The sequence below is a fragment of the Musa acuminata genome, chromosome BXJ2-4, assembly GCF_036884655.1.
Source record: "Musa acuminata AAA Group cultivar baxijiao chromosome BXJ2-4, Cavendish_Baxijiao_AAA, whole genome shotgun sequence".
NCBI lineage: Eukaryota > Viridiplantae > Streptophyta > Magnoliopsida > Zingiberales > Musaceae > Musa > Musa acuminata.
The window spans coordinates 35,140,603-35,157,978 of record NC_088341.1 but is presented as its reverse complement, the minus strand read 5'-3'; the positions used below and the strand labels follow the sequence as shown (position 1 = coordinate 35,157,978).

At 42.0% G+C, this 17,376-nt stretch overlaps 4 protein-coding genes across 7 annotated transcripts; 3 read left to right on the top strand and 1 right to left on the bottom strand.

Moving 5' to 3' along the window:
* The first annotated feature begins 201 nt into the window (after window positions 1-201).
* On the top strand, window positions 202-3,685 carry LOC135610516 (protein POLAR LOCALIZATION DURING ASYMMETRIC DIVISION AND REDISTRIBUTION-like). The gene is made up of 5 exons (XM_065105126.1): window positions 202-219; window positions 440-1,074; window positions 2,268-2,719; window positions 2,854-3,120; window positions 3,324-3,685. The coding sequence occupies exons 2-5, from the start codon at window positions 627-629 to the stop codon at window positions 3,507-3,509; spliced, it is 1,353 nt and encodes a 450-aa protein (XP_064961198.1). The 5' UTR covers window positions 202-219; window positions 440-626; the 3' UTR covers window positions 3,510-3,685.
* A 1,084-nt stretch (window positions 3,686-4,769) lies between these two features.
* LOC135608760 (probable CCR4-associated factor 1 homolog 7) lies at window positions 4,770-5,228 on the top strand. The gene has a single exon (XM_065101799.1). It carries the CDS (start codon window positions 4,770-4,772, stop codon window positions 5,226-5,228), a length of 459 nt encoding a protein of 152 aa, XP_064957871.1.
* Window positions 5,229-5,504: 276 nt separating this feature from the next.
* LOC135610518 (nicotinamide/nicotinic acid mononucleotide adenylyltransferase-like) lies at window positions 5,505-10,336 on the bottom strand. 3 transcript variants are annotated; one of them, XM_065105128.1, is made up of 10 exons: window positions 10,224-10,336; window positions 10,000-10,110; window positions 8,736-8,809; window positions 8,359-8,444; window positions 7,410-7,493; window positions 7,075-7,159; window positions 6,645-6,724; window positions 6,157-6,258; window positions 5,994-6,052; window positions 5,505-5,837 (listed from the first exon to the last, which is right to left on the bottom strand). In XM_065105128.1, the coding sequence occupies exons 2-10, from the start codon at window positions 10,092-10,094 to the stop codon at window positions 5,744-5,746; spliced, it is 759 nt and encodes a 252-aa protein (XP_064961200.1). In that variant the 5' UTR covers window positions 10,095-10,110; window positions 10,224-10,336; the 3' UTR covers window positions 5,505-5,743. The 3 variants fall into 3 exon arrangements, with proteins under 3 accessions (XP_064961200.1, XP_064961202.1, XP_064961201.1); XM_065105129.1 differs by having other exon boundaries at window positions 5,828-5,921; XM_065105130.1 differs by lacking the exon at window positions 7,410-7,493.
* Window positions 10,337-10,830: 494 nt separating this feature from the next.
* On the top strand, window positions 10,831-15,230 carry LOC103981663 (uncharacterized). 2 transcript variants are annotated; one of them, XM_009398423.3, is made up of 5 exons: window positions 10,831-11,403; window positions 12,287-12,367; window positions 12,621-12,683; window positions 12,759-12,818; window positions 14,736-15,230. In XM_009398423.3, exons 1-5 carry the CDS (start codon window positions 10,963-10,965, stop codon window positions 14,901-14,903), a joined length of 813 nt encoding a protein of 270 aa, XP_009396698.2. In that variant the 5' UTR covers window positions 10,831-10,962; the 3' UTR covers window positions 14,904-15,230. The 2 variants fall into 2 exon arrangements, with proteins under 2 accessions (XP_009396698.2, XP_009396690.2); XM_009398415.3 differs by having other exon boundaries at window positions 14,733-15,230.
* The last annotated feature ends 2,146 nt before the right edge of the window (window positions 15,231-17,376 follow it).

Below are 17,376 nucleotides of genomic sequence, written 5' to 3'. Positions count from 1 at the left end.
GCAAAGGCAACATACCAATGAAATGTATTAGGCAAAGTTTAATCATACCAATGATGTGTCAAGTTTTGGTACTTGGTTTTGTGTACCCCCCGTGAGTCTACGGCCCAAACTTTGCTGCAGATATTAGCACGCTGCTTTCATGTCATCATGCAGGAGCTTCTATGGATAAGAATTCCATGCAAATACTTCCATAAAATTGTGGGCTCACAATGATGCAAGGTTGGTAGATTTGTCACCATATGCTATTGGAAATCCTATATTATTGTGAACAAATTAGCAGTCCACACCCATCCAAATTAATTATTATTATTATTATTACTATTATTGTTAGTATTAGTATTTGCCATCTTTTGTTTTCTTTCTCTTCAAATCAGAAACTTCGCGTGGCCGGCAATCAATATACATCATCATAAATACCTGTCTTACGTGTCCTTTGCAGAGGCGTAGGATCGTGTCCAGTGGCCACACTGGTTCTAAAAGCAGACAATTCCAGTATCAGAGCCGTCCACTGGCATGGGCCCCGCGATCGACGGTGGTACGACGACCGCCACGCCTCCGTCTTTTTCTGCTTCCCTCGCGCGCGCTCTTATTCCACTACTCTGGTGAAGGAGGTCAGACTCCGGACCATGGTGGAGTCCTCGAGGCGGCACGGGAAGGGAATCCGAAGCCCCACGTCCGGTGCAGGTGCCGCCGCCTCTTCTGATGCTCCTCCTCCGGAGCGGGAGACGGGGAAGATGCGGATCGTGGACTTCCTCCACGAGCCTCACGAAGGGGACGACGTACTGGGCGATGTCGGGTCTCCGCAAAGGGGAGACCTTTTCTCTATCGATTCTTCGGGTAGCCCCCTGCGGAAGTTCCTCCCTAGGTGGCGGCTCTTTCCCTTCCGGAAGCCGTCGCTCTGCAGCCGCGGTGGAGAGACGGGACCGGGATCGGGCCATCCGGTGCCGTCACCTCATAAGAAGATGAAGGGGAGGGAAAGAGGAGCGGAGCAGGAGGAGGATGCAAAAGAAAAGTCGAAGATGGCTGAGGGGATCGACGGAAGGGATTGCGTCCGCTCGCTGGACCCTCCCGCAGGTACGTTTGGGAGATCGAGCGCCTCGAGTTCTTGCATCATTTTAGTTGCAGGCTAACTGTTTGATGTTTGGTGCACCTTAGAGGAATGTCGCGGGGCTTTAACCAAAAGGAGTGTCGAACCTCTCCAAAAACTTACCTTTGGTGAAACATGCCCACAAGTGAGACCTAACAGTGTGATCTTAGTAGTCTCTCACGAGTTTTGATGCTTTCCTGCTCTGCTGGGTTTCTTTTTTTGATGTTTAGCTCTGATTAAGGCACCTCTTTTCTTGTTTCTTATCACAATTGTTTGTTCAAAAGGAGAACAAAGAAGAGAACAATCACAAGAGGATAATAGAAAAGAATTGACCAGATTGACTGTTTTACCAAATAAAGATCAAAGTGGGGGAGAGATGCTTTCTATTACTCTCAGTTCCTCTCCATTTCTCATCTAAGTTTCATACCGGAAGGAGGGAGAGTTTAACATACGCCCACACTTCCCCTTTCCTTTTATTTCTGTATTACTCTTTATGGTGTGGAAGAACTTAGATTAGGAAAGACTTGTGCAAGGGTTACTTCTGTTGTCTTCATGGAGTTGTGGTTGTTTTGGATGCGATGAATGAATTCTGACTAGTATGCCTTTATGCTACCTAGTAATTCTAATTGTTGAAACACTTCAAGAAGTGCTGCCAGCGCAACTAATTCCACATATTGATGGGTCTCTGTTTCTGAATTTTCTGTGGAGGGTGGACTTTCTATAATCTCAGTTCCCATCCATTTTGTTGACTGTGGAAGTCCTTGAGGTTTTTCTCCTCTCAAATGAAGATGATAATATTTCCTTTTATTCTCTTCATTTTCGTAGATGCAAAAAATGCGGAGGAACATAACTGCAACAAGTGAACCAAAGGTTGCATTAGGGAAAAGAATTAGTTGGTGAAAAGAGGTTACTCATCCATAACGAAGGAAAGTCGTAGATCTTATATTGCGTATTGAACTACAGAAACTAGAACTTCCCAGCAAGATATTCTGCTTTCAAATTATAACTCATCCTTTTGACTTTGCTGGCATTATAGTTTGTGTATGCCATTTTTCAGCATAAAATTTGGTATTGCTCTGATTTTAACTTAGCGTCTTCTTCAATCAAATCTTTCCTTTAATTCCCTGTTTTGTGTTACCATTCGATGGCATCTGGGTTTGATCACATCCTTGATCTGCAGGACCTAGGAAACCTGAAGAGGTATCTTTTAACCTAGGAATGGGAATAGGTATGGCTCTCGCACTGTCCAGGTGGTCCACCGAATTCAACAAAATGACAGAGCTCCGGGTTCAAATGGAAATGTTGCTCAAAGAAATTAAAGAAGAAATTCCAAAGAAAGACACTGGTTTTGGCATCATAAGATCAAACCATAATTTTGTCTCTTCATTATCGGATTGTAGCAGGGATGTCAGTGAATACAACCCTATCTCCTTCCAAAATCACAGGGCAGATTTTCATATGGAAGAGGCGAAGTCAACCGTGGAATCTGATAGGCATTCAAATAATGAGCTTGACAATGAGAACCAAAGTATGGATCAACTGGAAGCAGAGCTAGCGTTCGAACTAGGGCAGCTGCAACTAAACTTAGGAGGGAAGGATTCTATGAAGCTCTCAGAACAAGAGAGAATGGAGGTACTACACTTCTGAAGAATTCTGGTTTGCTGATGGGGATGTTACTATCATAACTGCGAGATACAACTTATTTAAATCACGATATGCATTTTTTCTTGGTTGATCTTGCTTTATTTTCTTCTCCAAATGTGTAGTTAGCCCATGAAGAGGCAAGTACTTCTGAAAGCCATGAACCTTCAGATGAAAACCACAATGTTCATTGTGGTGTTCCTGCAAGCGAACTGGAGAGAAGGTTGTACGAACTTATATGCTCGAGACAAGAGGAACGGATTGCAGAGTTAGAGTCTGCGCTGGAATTCACCAGGAAAAGGCTCGTTGAAAAAGAAATCAAAGTTTCTTGGTGGAAGGACACAGGGATGCTTGCTTCACCTTCGCTACAACACGAAGAAGAGATGCTTTCTGTAAGCTTTAACCAACCCAGTTTTGTTTCTCTTTATTTTCTCTAACAATCAACATTTTGATGGAAAATTGTGACACTTGCGATAAAAGGTACTGACCTTGAAAACATCTTTGTTCCTTTTCGTAGGTAAATTTGTATGATAGTGAGAGAGAGAGAGAGAGAACATGAAGTCTTCTCATCATTGGTTGATTTGGAGTGGCACAGAAGAGCAAGGAGATCTTGCATGAAACGCTGGAACCTGGAGTGCCGTTGCTGGTGTTCTGTGACATGGTGAGAGACGGTGTGATGCTGCGGATTGATCTTGATAATGCATCCAAGATGAAGAGGTCACTGTTGCAGCTTAGATGGTTCAGATTCCTCGATGCCTGCCCGCATGGTAAGAGCAAGTAAATTGCAGATCTATCTGCCCCCATCATTATTGACATGTATCACGTGAAAGTTTCTCGGGCCACGTTGACCTTGTAGAGTGAGTAGTGTCAAAAGGTGACGCCACGATCTTTCTTCTTGTCCTTCTGATGTTTGCTGTACTGCAGAGCTTTTAGTCATTAAGCAGGTCAGGTTGGTGACGATGCTTGCTGCTGCCCTCCTCCTCGTTCTTTGTTGGAGAATTAGAGCCTTGGGCCATCTCTGACATCCCTCTGCTTCGATATGTTGACTAGAAAGTCAACACGTTGACTTGGCAATAACCGAAGCACTGTTTCCCACTCCTCCGAGCAGATCAAAAGACGAAGTGTGTGTTTTGTGTCAATCAAACAACGCATGTTAAGTCAACCGAGTCTTTTTCCGCTATTTGGAATGAGTGGCGTTTTAGGCATCATGTAACTTCCCACACAAGAGGGTCCCACGGAAATCCTATCGTTGCCTCCAATCGTGAAGCGATCAGGTTGATAGGGTATATAATTAGCGGGTGCGAATGGTGTTTGCTCTATTTAATCTATTTTTTTGGGCTAAAGAAAACACAGATTTATTTTGTGTCGGTGATGGCGGTCGGAAACGCGATTCTCGGCACTCTCGATTCCCCTTCTTTGAAATATCTATTTAAACCCGCCCAACTTTCCCTCCATTTCCTCTCATCCCTCCTCTGTCTCTCTCGCTCGTTCGCTCTCGAGAACCCTAACATCTCTCCCACTTCCCCGTTCCTCTCTCGCGATTCTTGGGTTTCGATCCTCTCTCCGCCGAGAACGAGGGTTCTCTCTGGCTCGCCCTCCCGGGGTTTCATATGCTGCGCCCCCTCCCCAGCTCCGTGGCCGATCCGATCCCCGGCGCAAGATGTCGAAAGAGAAAGTGGAGAACGGCGACGTCGAGATCCGCGATGTGTGGGCCAGAAACCTCGAATCTGAGATCTACGTGATCCGAAACATCGTCGGCGACTTCCCTTTCATCGCCATGGACACCGAGTTCCCCGGCGTCATCATCCACAACACCGGGGCCTTCCAGGAGCTCGCCGACGCCAACTACCAGTACGTCCGCGCCAACGTCGACCGCCTCCACCTCCTCCAGCTCGGCCTCACCTTCTTCAACGCCGCGGGCAGCCTCCCCGCCTCCCCCGACTCCGGCCGCCCCATCGTCTGGCAGTTCAACTTCCGGGAGTTCGATGTCGGCCGCGACCCCTCCTCCGCCCATTCCGTAAAATTCCTCGAGAAAACCGGGATGGACTTCAAGAAGAACCAGGAGGAAGGTGTGGACGCGAAGTTGTTCGCGGAGCTCTTCATCCCCTCCGGCACCGTTCTCGACGACTCCGTCTACTGGGTAGCTTTCCAAAGCGCCTTTGACTTCGCGTACCTGCTAAAGATCTTCACTTGTAAGCCGTTGCCGGAGACTCGGGAAGGGTTCTTCGAAATCCTCCAAAAGTTCTTCCCCCTCTTGTACGACATCAAGCGCGTGATCCATTTGAATGACAATTTCCACGGAGGCCTCAACTCGCTAGCTACCTTGTTGGCGATCGACAGGGTCGGGATCGCCCACCATGCCGGCTCCGATAGCTTCGTCACGGCTCTGGTCTTCCTCAAGCTGCGGGGCCACCTCCTTGTTGGGTCCATGGAGAATTATGTCGGCTTGGTGTTTGGTTTGGATGCGGAGACTGCACAGATTTTTAGCAAGAAGTCATGAATTGGTGATCCGAGAAAGGAAGAAGGTTTTCCTCTCACCTCATCTTGCAGGTACGGTTCCTAACCGAAGAAACATGTCTTCTTCCATAGCTTGTTTCTCCTGCTGTTTCTTCCCGTCCACCTTAGAAGAATACTATATACTGATGATGGTGCTTCTTGGTTTCTTTTTGTGGATAATGGTGAATAGTTGTGATCTTTTTTTGGTTCCATAGTTTTGGTTTCATTTTCTTCCCGTCCACCTTACAAGAAGATGCATCACCAGCAACTTGTTAACCCATCAAGAACCCTGATTCTTGATTTCATCAAGCGAAAACAAAAAAAGAAAAAAAGCGTTAGCCAAATAATATACTACAACAATCCGTCTTAACTTCCATAATCCTAGGAGATTATTCCAAGTCAGATCCCTGCTTATGTTTGTGATCTCAAACACTCTGAGAGCATGAGAACAATAACATCGTTCTGATCCACTTCTCACCATTTTGCTTGACTTGAGAGGTTCTAGGAAAGCATCAAGAATCAGTCACTGACGTAGAGCTTTTGATCTTTGATGTAATCAATGACCTCATCAGGAGTGAGATACTTAACAGAGAGCCCTCTTCTAATGCAATCCCTGAATTAAGGAAAAAAGAAGAAACGATTCCTTAGTCCTCCTACATGCAAAGATCTGTCATCAACCAAGTTGGAAGTCCAATCTCTGCTTTTATCACAAGCCAAGATTAGTCAAAGCCTAATGTAGATACAAACGATCAACCAACTCAATTGTTACCTCACTCTTGTTGAGCTGATCTGGTTTGGTACAATTTCATCCACCGAGAAGATATTATTCTGAATACATCCAATTTAAACATATACTTAGGAGCAGATGACAGTGTGGACCGAATATATTTCAGAATAGACAAACCATCTACAAGTTTAGTTAGCTTAAGTACCTTATTTTCCTGCAATATCTCATCAGTTGATATTATCTTCTCAATATCCTTCCCTTCTCTGCGTATACAAACAATACCAAAGTCCTGACAAATTGTCCTGATCTGGAAAGAAATAAGTACCATTGTAGATTTGCTCTTTCTCTCACTGTCAACCCAACTCAGCAAGAATAATTTGATAGGTGGTCATACCCAACAAAGTTGCTAAAGCCTGCATAGCATAATAAAAAAACGACAGCTAACACGGCAACAGCCTTATGATAACTTTGTTGTTAGCTATATACCCTTTCCTACAATTTATTTATTTATTTTTGACAGTTCTATTGAAATGGGTGTTATCAACCACAATTTACCAGTAGATTTGATGTAAATGCTTGTCCAATCAACCAAATAAAATTGATTCCGAAATGAATATAGCCATAGGTTACACTACAGGTTCCTTTGAGTTTTGATCAACAGAAGAACAATATCTTAGTAAGAGAGATAGATACCTGATCAAGTATCCAGACTCCAGGAGTCGCAAAAGATTCTAGTAGATCAGAGCCACATAAAAGCATTACCTTGAGAGATTCTACAACCAAAATTAAAAAAAATATTGGATCCGAAGAAAGATATATGCTTAAAGCACAAATATTCACAATGCCACAATGCACGTAAGAATTTGTTAGATCGTGAACTATCAGCATATCTTAAGAGAAGGTTAAGGCCATAACTTATTGCAAAAATGTTTATATTTTAACTCTCCGAAGATTAAGAAACTAAAACACAATAATTTAGCCAAAAACACAATTAAAAATATTCAACATCATTAAATCATTTACCAATAGTATTCAGAAGCCTAGAATGGTTACATGACTAGTCTACAATACCAATAAAAAAAGACAAATCAGCTTACTCATTTTGCAACACAAAAGGTCTTACCTTTTCTAATCAAACCACTGTGACATAAGGAACTTTGTATCCTTGACAACACAGTAAGAGTACGCTGATAGCTGTTTTGTTTTGCCTACAGCATTAATTCAAAATATTTAATTAATTGTTCAGAGGAACTAAAGGCAAGCACATATTGCATGCGATCAGTAAATAATTTACGTGATGCCTAGAAAAATCAACTGTAGATCTTTCAGCAAATTAGCACAAACATTCCTACGGAAGAAAAAAAAGAAAAAGATAAGAATGAGAAGAGACACCATAACACAACCAATTGATCTCTTCAATAGGAAATGAATGCTACAGAATCCCTCAATTTATATTACCTCCCATGGGTCTACCATGACAAAGGAAGAAGTTCTGCATGCTAATTCACACAAATGAACTCGATGTATGGATGGCAAAAGATCCTATAGGAGGAAAAGAAAAAGTTAAAATCTCTACAACTTAGATTATAAGCATGGGGCGATACAACTATAATAAAAAAACAATGTAACTTCATTGTACTACACGTGTGGTAAGTGAAAATGTAACTAGACTATGAAAACCCTAAGTGATTGATCGGATATTTTAAGATAATTCGAGAATTACCTAACTATCAAATCTCAATATCCTAAAGTAATCTCTGCTTGTATGATGATACGAGTTTGCCATAGTGTAAAGAATACTGAAGGTGCTTGGATCATGTCAAGGAAAATCACATCATAATCGTAATACAAACTACCATACACAGACCAGTGATAGACATGTCTACTAGTTATGTATGCATGAAAAGGCTGGCGATAGATCAATCACAATGTTTGCTAGCACAATCAGTGCCGTTAGCAGCTGTGATTCAAACATGAAACTAATACTAGTGTTGGTCTTGCCAAATCAGTGCCATTGACAGCCATGCTTTAAACATAAATTTCCTCACAAAACAAAAACTAATTAATATTCTGATGAAAAATAGAAAATAACTGAAACATGGATCTATAACAAAATCATTTCTAAACTCGTAAGCCTATATAGCAATACAATCTCTTAATGAATTTTTTTTCCATATACATGTGTATATATGTATACATACATATATACATGTGTATATATGTATACATACATATATGCATGTGTATATAAATCTTTGCCAAACATCTGTTTGATTTGCATAATTCACATGAAAAAATAATTGGACCATTATTGCTCCTAATTTATTCCAGTACGAACACCGTGTTAACGGAATTCGAGTTTTTATGAATGTCTGCATATGTCAATAGATAGTGTGAGAGACTACACCTGTTTCCTGTATGCATCATTAGCAGGTGACATATAGCCTCCTATGACAATGTAGCCTTGTGCTTCCAATGCATCTTTTGCCAACTCTAGGATACATTATAATCTGTTAGATATAAAGATCCAAGAAGAGTGCAATAATTATGACCAATCCAGTATCCAAACAAGGATGCACATGCAACTTATTGAATAGACAATCTATAAGGTGCTTACTTACATGCATTTGGTATTACAATTGCAGAATAACAAGTGACATAATATTGTGAGATTTCTAATAACAAACAAGGAATGTAACTTATCAAGCCAGAACATCAGGAAAAGTAGCTTCAGCTGAAGCAATGGTCAAGCACAAATGCATATAAATTCTGTTAAAGGCTCACCAAACAAGCGCAAGTGCATATAAGTTGGAGGATTGAAGCTTCCTGCTGATAACAAAACAACAAACATCTGATTCCTACAAATGTCACAAGAAAAACATGGAACTCATGTTAAAGAAGCTCATCATGAGTATTAGGTTTCAGCACATATTTGGAAGAAAGGCAGTGACTATCCGGAGATGTCAAATATTGATGACATTTTCCACAAGTATGCAGACACAAGCATGCGAAACTACAATGTTTTCTTTATTTGATTGTCAAACATATGTAGACCCGGAAACTACACTGGCCTGATGTACTGGATTTCCTTTTTAATTTTGTTACTTAGCACATGATGCATTATTTATTCCAATTCTACATGACATACACCGCGATGGTGAAAGCATCATATGTTTGATCTATTTGATCAGCAAATGTTTCCATAAACAATGGCAACAGAAGCTTTAATAGAACACCCAAATTAACACTTCTCTAAGAATAACAGAATTCCATGAGGACATTTTATTTGAATATACTAGCAATGAAGTTAATATATAAGGTGGAGACAGCACTTGGTTGGAGTATAAGATTCCATGTTTCAAAATGCTTAATTTAATTCCTTAAAATGGTACGATAAAAGAATAAACTGAGAAGGTAAGCTACAACAAACTAGTATGTTTTTGAAGGAATCCTCAGGAGTCATTACAACATTGTATGTTGTGTGAATTATACTAGATCAACTGACACTTTATCATTGCCAATTGTAAGTTTCTATATATGAATCCACCAATTTGATGAAATAAGACATCTGGCTAGGGAAATTTCATATGGACTAGACTGTTTAGCTCTGAAGTATCAGAACTGCATAAATTAGAAGGAATAATTCTACTCTCATCCTCTTTTCCTTCACAACTTGTTCTCTACAAGAAAAGGTGGTGGATGTAGCATATCTCAATGATCTCTTAAGCAGCTGGCATCACATCTCAATAAACTTTTCGAGGTCATCTTACAAGAATTCATAACAGATATTAGTCGGCATAGGTAAGAGAAGACTCCCGACTAATTTCTTTGTATGAGGTCATACTAAGTTGACTTACGCAATGAAATAATTTAGATGTCCTAAATTTAAGAGGTCTTCATCACCCACTCTATAATCCAACCATCTAATCCTCTTATTTCACATCATTGATGCCGATATTGGTTCTCCTTTCTAGGGTTCTTTTAGAACTAAAGAGAAATACCAGCTACAACATCAAAATTACAAGGAAGATTATAAATCAACAGGAACCTTTCCGGAATACCAATCCGGCCGGTGGATTCTTGAACGCTGCTCAGGGAAATCTTATCCATGGGAAGAGGAACATCGACGAAACCCGAATCCATCACGAGATGCTGAAACCTAAAGTAACAAATCGGAGATACATAAATGAGAAATTTCGTGGGGTTCTTGACCAGGCCTCGTCTGCCAACAAGTGAACACAGACATCGTTCGGAAAGCGAACAGGGATGTACCTCCTGGGAGTTATACGGCCGCCGATAGGGCAGGGGATTGATGACGATGGAGGGGGGAGGAGACGGCAGCAGAGAAGAGCGGAGCGGTTGCCTCTCCCTTGCGCGAGGGGTAACGATCGTGCGCTGCACGCGTCGAGCCTTAACCGCTCTTATAGGCATCAATTGGATCGAGTCGGGTCGGATCGTCACGGGCCGGGCCGGGCCGGGCCCGTTGAAACCGAGTTTACGCGTTTAAGTGGGGTCCACGACACAGGTGTAGAGATTCCCTCTGCGAGTATATCTTGGGGACGTCGCATCGGGGACCTGAATTTAATCCTTCATCTTTTCGTTAGAGCGTCATGGGATCCCCTCGTGAGACGGAGTTGCGTGTTCCTCGCCTGCGGGCGACCGTGGCTCGATGTCCGTGGACTCCACGTTCCCTTTGCCGATGCTGGTATGGCGGTGGGTGAAATATTTGGTACGTGAACGAAACGGGAATATCTCCTTTATTTAATAGCGATTATAATGGAGTCGTACTAGAAAAAGACCTTTTTAGTTACGAAGGGCCATCTGTATTCCCCCGGAGTATATATGCAGTAAACACACGCCGATAGACCATATGCTTTCACTCCTGTCTTCTCTTTTGTCAGAGGCTCCCATCTCTCCCCCATTCCTTCGCCAACCCTCCACCCACCTCTCTCTCTCTTTTTCTCTCTTGCTTCATCCTTTCTTTCGCTAGGGTTGTCTCGTTCGGTCTCCCATGGTCGTCTACGCCTTCGCCGCCGCTGGCTACCCCGACGAATGGGTGCACGACGCCTTTTTCGATCCCCGTCTCGCCGCGACCGTCCTCCTCAGCTTTCGCCGAGGCAAGCGCCCCGAGCCGGAGAGCGAGGGCGACGAGAAGCCGTCCACGTCGGCGACGGCGGCAGATGCGCCGTTGCCGAAGTGGGGAAGACGGATCAAGAGACCACGGATGATGAGGCTCCCGCGTATCCTCTCCGCGACGCGGGACGAGGAGATGGAGGACGAAGCGGCGGAGAAGAGGAAGGGGAAGAGGAGGGCGAGCCCGCAGTCGCCTCTGGAGGGATACAGCAGTGCGTCGGGGAGCGACGGCGAGGAGGGGGCGAGCTCGGCGGAAAAGCCCCCGAAGGCGCCGATGTCCCCCTTCCCCGCCACCCCATCGGGAGACGGTCGCACCAAGGTGAGCCACCCTTCCGTCCCACTTCGTCCCTTTCCCTTTTTCGCCTTTATCTTATGACGAGAATACTGCCCTGTCGTCATCGAATCGGAGTAAACTCCAACGCCTCTGGATCTTTCCTTGCCCTCGGATTTCATTCTCTTTTTCCATCAGATCACTTGTTTCTTCTCTCAGATCGGTATCTTCATTTGGTTTTCTTCCAAGAATTTGTTGAAAGACGGATCTCTACTTTCTCGATTTTTTTTGAATTTATACGAAGTAATTTTTCCATAACTTTTTTGAGATTTCCTCTTAAGGATTCGATCCATCCGACTGCATTCTTTTCTGTTGACTCTTTGTTTCGACGGGGGAAGGTGGGCCCACTTCCATTCCAACTTCTTTTTCGTTGGTCGTGCGTGTGCTATACATCACAAAAGATTGGGATAAAAAAAAAAAGAAAAAGAAACCATTAAATTCCCTCCCGTCTCACCTACAACTATCTGTGATTAGAAGCAGTTATGTTCTACCAATCAGAAGACGGGTAGATGCAACGTCTCTTTGGGCTGGTAATGAAATCAGTAGTAGGACAAAAGAAAACCAGGCATGAAATCTTCAAAATGCCCCCGCTCGTTTGTTTCATCGCGCGTGGTGGTGAGCGACTAGCGTCGTGGGTCGTTATGATTCCACTATGTTTAATATAAAAAGCGAAATCCGTGGGTGTATCACAATTCGCTGCGCTAATTCTCGATTTTAATCGTGTCCGTGCGCGTGTGATGCAAATGCCAGCCCGCAATCGCCGTGTCACTAATAATTAAAACGTCCTTCATCCGTTTTGGACGGCTATGCGTGCTGCGGGTCGCCACGTGGACGCTCTGTCTGACGCTCTTCTTTCATCTTTTTGTCCCAGGTGGTCGCGGACCTGCGTGCGCCGTTGATTTCGTCTATCCCGGTTTCGGCGCCCATCCGACGGCCAGCATCGAGGAAAATGGTAAGCCAACGACCAGGGGCCGATTTCTCTCTCTCTCTCTCTCTCTCTTTCTCTACCGACCTGCCCTGTTTGGTGAGCAGTGAATGCTGGCATCCGTCAAATGTGGACCCTTTTCTTTCCCGTCACGAGACGTGTTCTTCGAGCATGTCGGCGTCGTCTTTTTTTTTTTTTGGTTCCGCTCTCTTTTAGTGGGTTACAGTCAGCACGGTATTTAATGGCATGTGATTTTGTCTTCGGGTTGGTCGGCGAGCAGACGAAACCGGAGCTGCAGGCGGTAGAGAGGACTCTGCTGGAGGAGCGGGCGAATCTTCACAAGGTATTCCTTTACTCATCTTCTTCCTCGGATATGTTATGTCGTGATACATGTGAGTCATGGTTTATTGTGGAGCAGGACATGGAGGTTTTGCGGAGGGCTGTGGAGGAGCTGCGGGCTGATAACCGCAAGCTGGAGGTGAGCACGACAACCTATGCCTGTCTCCGTCTCTTTCGGCACTTTCCCCTCTTACCTTGTTCTGTGGGTACGGTGTACCCTGTCATGTCTTCTTTCAATGGGCCAATTTTTCGTTGGTCGGGACGGAAGCATTCTTCCTACCGGTGTAGAGCGCTGGGCCACGGAAGCTGCCTGCCAGTCAACTGTGGTTTCGGCTGCTGTTGACCAATGATGCATCCCACCAAAATTCTGCCTTCCTAGTGTGACTCATATGGGTCTTCCCAGTCAAAACCTCCGTGTTTGTAGTCGGCAATGGATCCGAAGGCTGCAGGGCTTCTTGCTCATCCACCATTCAAAGCATGTGTCGGCGCTAGCATGCCTCGTAGTATAGCACGAGTGGTAGACTGGTCTGTGAGAATTTGCCGAGTGGACAGCGGCGTTCCACCCTACTAGTAGAGGACATGCATGCCAAAACAAAAATCAACTGAACCTTGTGGAGGAGAGGAGTTTCTGGGAACGGTTAACGCACTGCTGTGCAGCTGAGCCTGTCCTAACATGTTTCCTATTTTGCGTTGCGTGGGTCCATTGAATCGGATGCCATCAGACCTGAGCATCATCCCACAAAAGATTGCAGATGTGCTGACTATGCAGTGTAGTAGTAACCTGTGTGACATGAAGCAGAACGGGTCCCGTCTGATACCGCAGTTGAACTACGTTGTCTAGCTTATGCAGATTTTTTGTGTGTGCATTGCATGCATCTTGCATCTCAGGTATAGCCCACTTAGTGCGCCGTCTGATTCTTGCACTTGGGGAAGATAGCCATCTGACTGGAAACAGCTAAATTTAGCTCCACTTCAATTGAGATCGATATATGGTCTTTCTTGTTGCTTAATGTGCTTGGTGCCACATTGGGCTTCTGATATTTGTGCGAGTTTGAATCCCATTCCCTCTTTCCCCTGGTGTTTAATTCACTTGGGGCTTCCACCATGCACCTGAATTTAAGTTCACGAGTCATTATTAATACACTTGTAACAGACTCGAGTTTCCACAGAACTAATGTGAGAAAAGAGAGTAAAGATCATTTGTGTAGGGAAAGTGGGTTTGAAGTTTTGTTTTTAATGCTAGGGGGATAGATGCTATAGTCCACTAGGGAGTAGAAGGCTTATGAGACATGGAGTTATAATTGTAGCATCTTGACTAATTACTGGAATGAACTCATGTGTCTTCATTATCAGCTGGCTTTAGTTTGTTATTGGTAAAGGATCTGATAATATAGGACAAAGTGTATTTATTAGTTTCTTATGAATAATATCTGTGAACTCAACCCATCTCTCCTAGATTTAGAATATATTAGCTCTCCTACCAGATATACATCTGAGATCCTCATGCGAGTTTAAGTACTGTTTAGTTACTGAAATGCATTTCAAAATAAGTATCTGATCAGTAGAAGGTCGATGTACTTTGAAACATGATCACCCTTGGTTCGTCTGAAGCTTTGAGAATGTTGTAGGAAAACTCTTGGGCTTTTCCAGCGTCGTTTTTGCTATTGATAATTTAGTAAATAAAAACTATAAATCCATTGTGGGCATATTGTTCTTTCAAGATTTGTAGTTCAAAGCAGATGAATTTCCATTTCTTGTCTCTACAGAAGTGAACCGATTCTTTGAAAGAGGATCAGTTTTTATTTCTTTATGAATCATATAATGTGATATTTCTCTAAAGGTTGTTGCTTTGTTTTATCATAAAAGGACCCATCACGATGAACCCAAAATCTTCAAGTTCAAAGAAGGCTCTAGTGATGTCGTTTCTTGAGCCTCCCTGATAATGTTGCTTAACTAGTTAACACATCGTCTTACAATTCTAAGCTGCACATATGTTTACTGTGAATGAGATTTGAGGAATTATAGCTTCTTAAGATTGATTTGTTTTGTGTAGAAGATGCATTTGGAGTTGTCGAAGTTACCGATTACTACTGTTCACATGGCTCTTGAGGATGTTCAATTACATGGATCATGTCAACCCACCACCGTTCAATCTTCTTCACTACCTGGGCGCAAAGCTTTCATTGCAATACCAGATCTCAATGATCCCCTACCAGATTGTTGAATCCCCAGAATGCAAAACTTCTCGCTTTGTGAACAAATAACCGAAAATATAGATAGTGGTGTGGTGATCTCCGAAAGGTGGGATTCATGGAGTACCGGATGACTAATGATAATTTTCAGCATCTAATATAATAGTAGAGAACCCAAAGGGAACACTACAGATTTTCACTGAATCTGGCTTTGCTAATTATCGGATACTCTTAGAATTCACAGGAGTGAGATACTTTATTTTTTCCGGATCCAAGAACGTATTTGTTTGTTGACTTCTAGTACTGTAACGTGATTCGATTCTTCACTTTTGTCTCTTAATAGTCTGACTGATTCTTCACATGTTGTTATTTAGATGCGATAATCTTGTGGCGTCTTTTAGAATCAATGATTTGAGATGGCTGATGAGGTTCTTTGGAAACTAAACTTGGATGTCTTGGATTCTGTGGGTTTCATAGCCAAAATGGATTTGAACCCAAATTGATGACAGCGGCAGGCTATGCCAATCTCCCATAAAAAGAACTGTTTTTCGATCTGGTCTGATATCTGCTTGATGTTTTTTATTAGAGTTGTCGTTGCCTTCAGCTCTGTTCCTTGTAATACCAACTACATTTTTATGCATTTACTGAAAGCTGTAGAGCCAATTGAAAACGGCATGCTTTTTAAGAGAACCGCAAGGCTATCTATAATATATGTATAACAAATTGAAAGTGGGATATTTTTTTCAAAAAATATAATTATTTTTTTTATTTGGAGGGCTAATTATATATTACAGTTAGTTATCTTTAGTATATTGATCTCTACATTTTAATAAGTTACATTTTAATAAGTTAAGAAAGTTAAACATTTAGATTCATTTATCATAATGTAATCGATTTTACTAATAAAAAAATAAAAAAAATAATTTTAACATTTCAATTGGTAGTAGTAGGCGGTGACCTTGTTAGGGACTATGGGTGGTTGTTATGGATAAAAGCGATGATGGGATATGAGAATCATAATGCATCTGTATTGTCTCGACGTAGTTGTCGAGCAGCAAAATGGTCACTCGACATCTACATCGGCAGTCCTTTTGTAACTCGATAATTACGTCGGCGCCGACACAAATGGTGGTGGCTATCATGGCATCTACGATGAAAACGATGATTGCTTCGTCATTGACTCATTGGGTGGATCGCTCAACCCAAAGCTAGGATTGCCAGAGCCTCACTATCGCATCAATTTTAGCATGAGTATGAAAAATGAGAGATGGGGGCTTGTCGGAAGAGTTATATTCACCACGGTTGTCGTTGATCGGGAAGAGAAGCTTTAGAAGGCTAGTTGGAGAGTGATTGTCGAGCTCTCAATGGATGTATCCGTGGCCGTAGAAAATTAGGGTTCGAAAATTCGATGTTGAGTATGTCCTCGTATCCATCGTTAATGTAATTGTCGAGCAACCCTCACCTCTCGTCATTGCTCTCCTCATACACAACAGTTCACTTGCGTCTCCCAACGATGTCGTCGTTCGTCACTATCAACTAAAATATTAAAATTATTTTTTTCTCTTTGTTTTCATATTTTTATTGATAAAATCTTAGAGTAAATGGACATAAATATTTCACTTTCCTAATTTTATGAATATTAATATAATTTTTTAATACATAAGTAGCCCTTGTTTGAAAGCCACTTGGGTTCATGAACCGCATCAGCTCAATGTCACCGGCTCGACCCTTTGAGCCCATTACGGATCAATGTTCTAAAATAATTTTGGCGGCTTTCCCGATAATGGTGAGCTCACTAAATCATCGCAACCCCTCTCGCTCTCTCTCTCGGCGAATCCGTTCACTGCTAGGTGAGAATAATCTGTCAAATTCGATCGAATTGATATATATATATATATATATATATATATATATATATATATATATATATATATATATATATATATATATATATATATATATTGACGAGTTTCTCTATCGGCAGATGTAAGGTAAAGTCATTGCTGCGGATTGTTCCGAGAATAATCTCTGTAAGATTGAGAAAAAAAGACTATTTTCTCAACGGAAGGCGGAAATATGATCTCCTATTTTTCTTAGACAATTTTCAAATCATTCTTGCGATTGAGTTTACATAAGAGGTGAAAATAATACCTCTTTTATTTTTGAACTTTCTTTTTCTGATGAACAGCGACTCTATACATGATAATACTTTTGAATAGAACTTCTAACTTCTAATAACACACACACACATATATATATACATATACATATACATATACATATACATATACATATACATATACATATATATATATATATATATATATATATATATATATATATACATATATATATATATATACATACATACATAAACACAAAAACACACACACACATATACATACATATATATACATACATCATCGAGACGAATACACTTAAAAGAATATTATGATATACCAACAACTAAGTTACCAAAGTTGTTTCTTCCAAGATGCAAGGTGA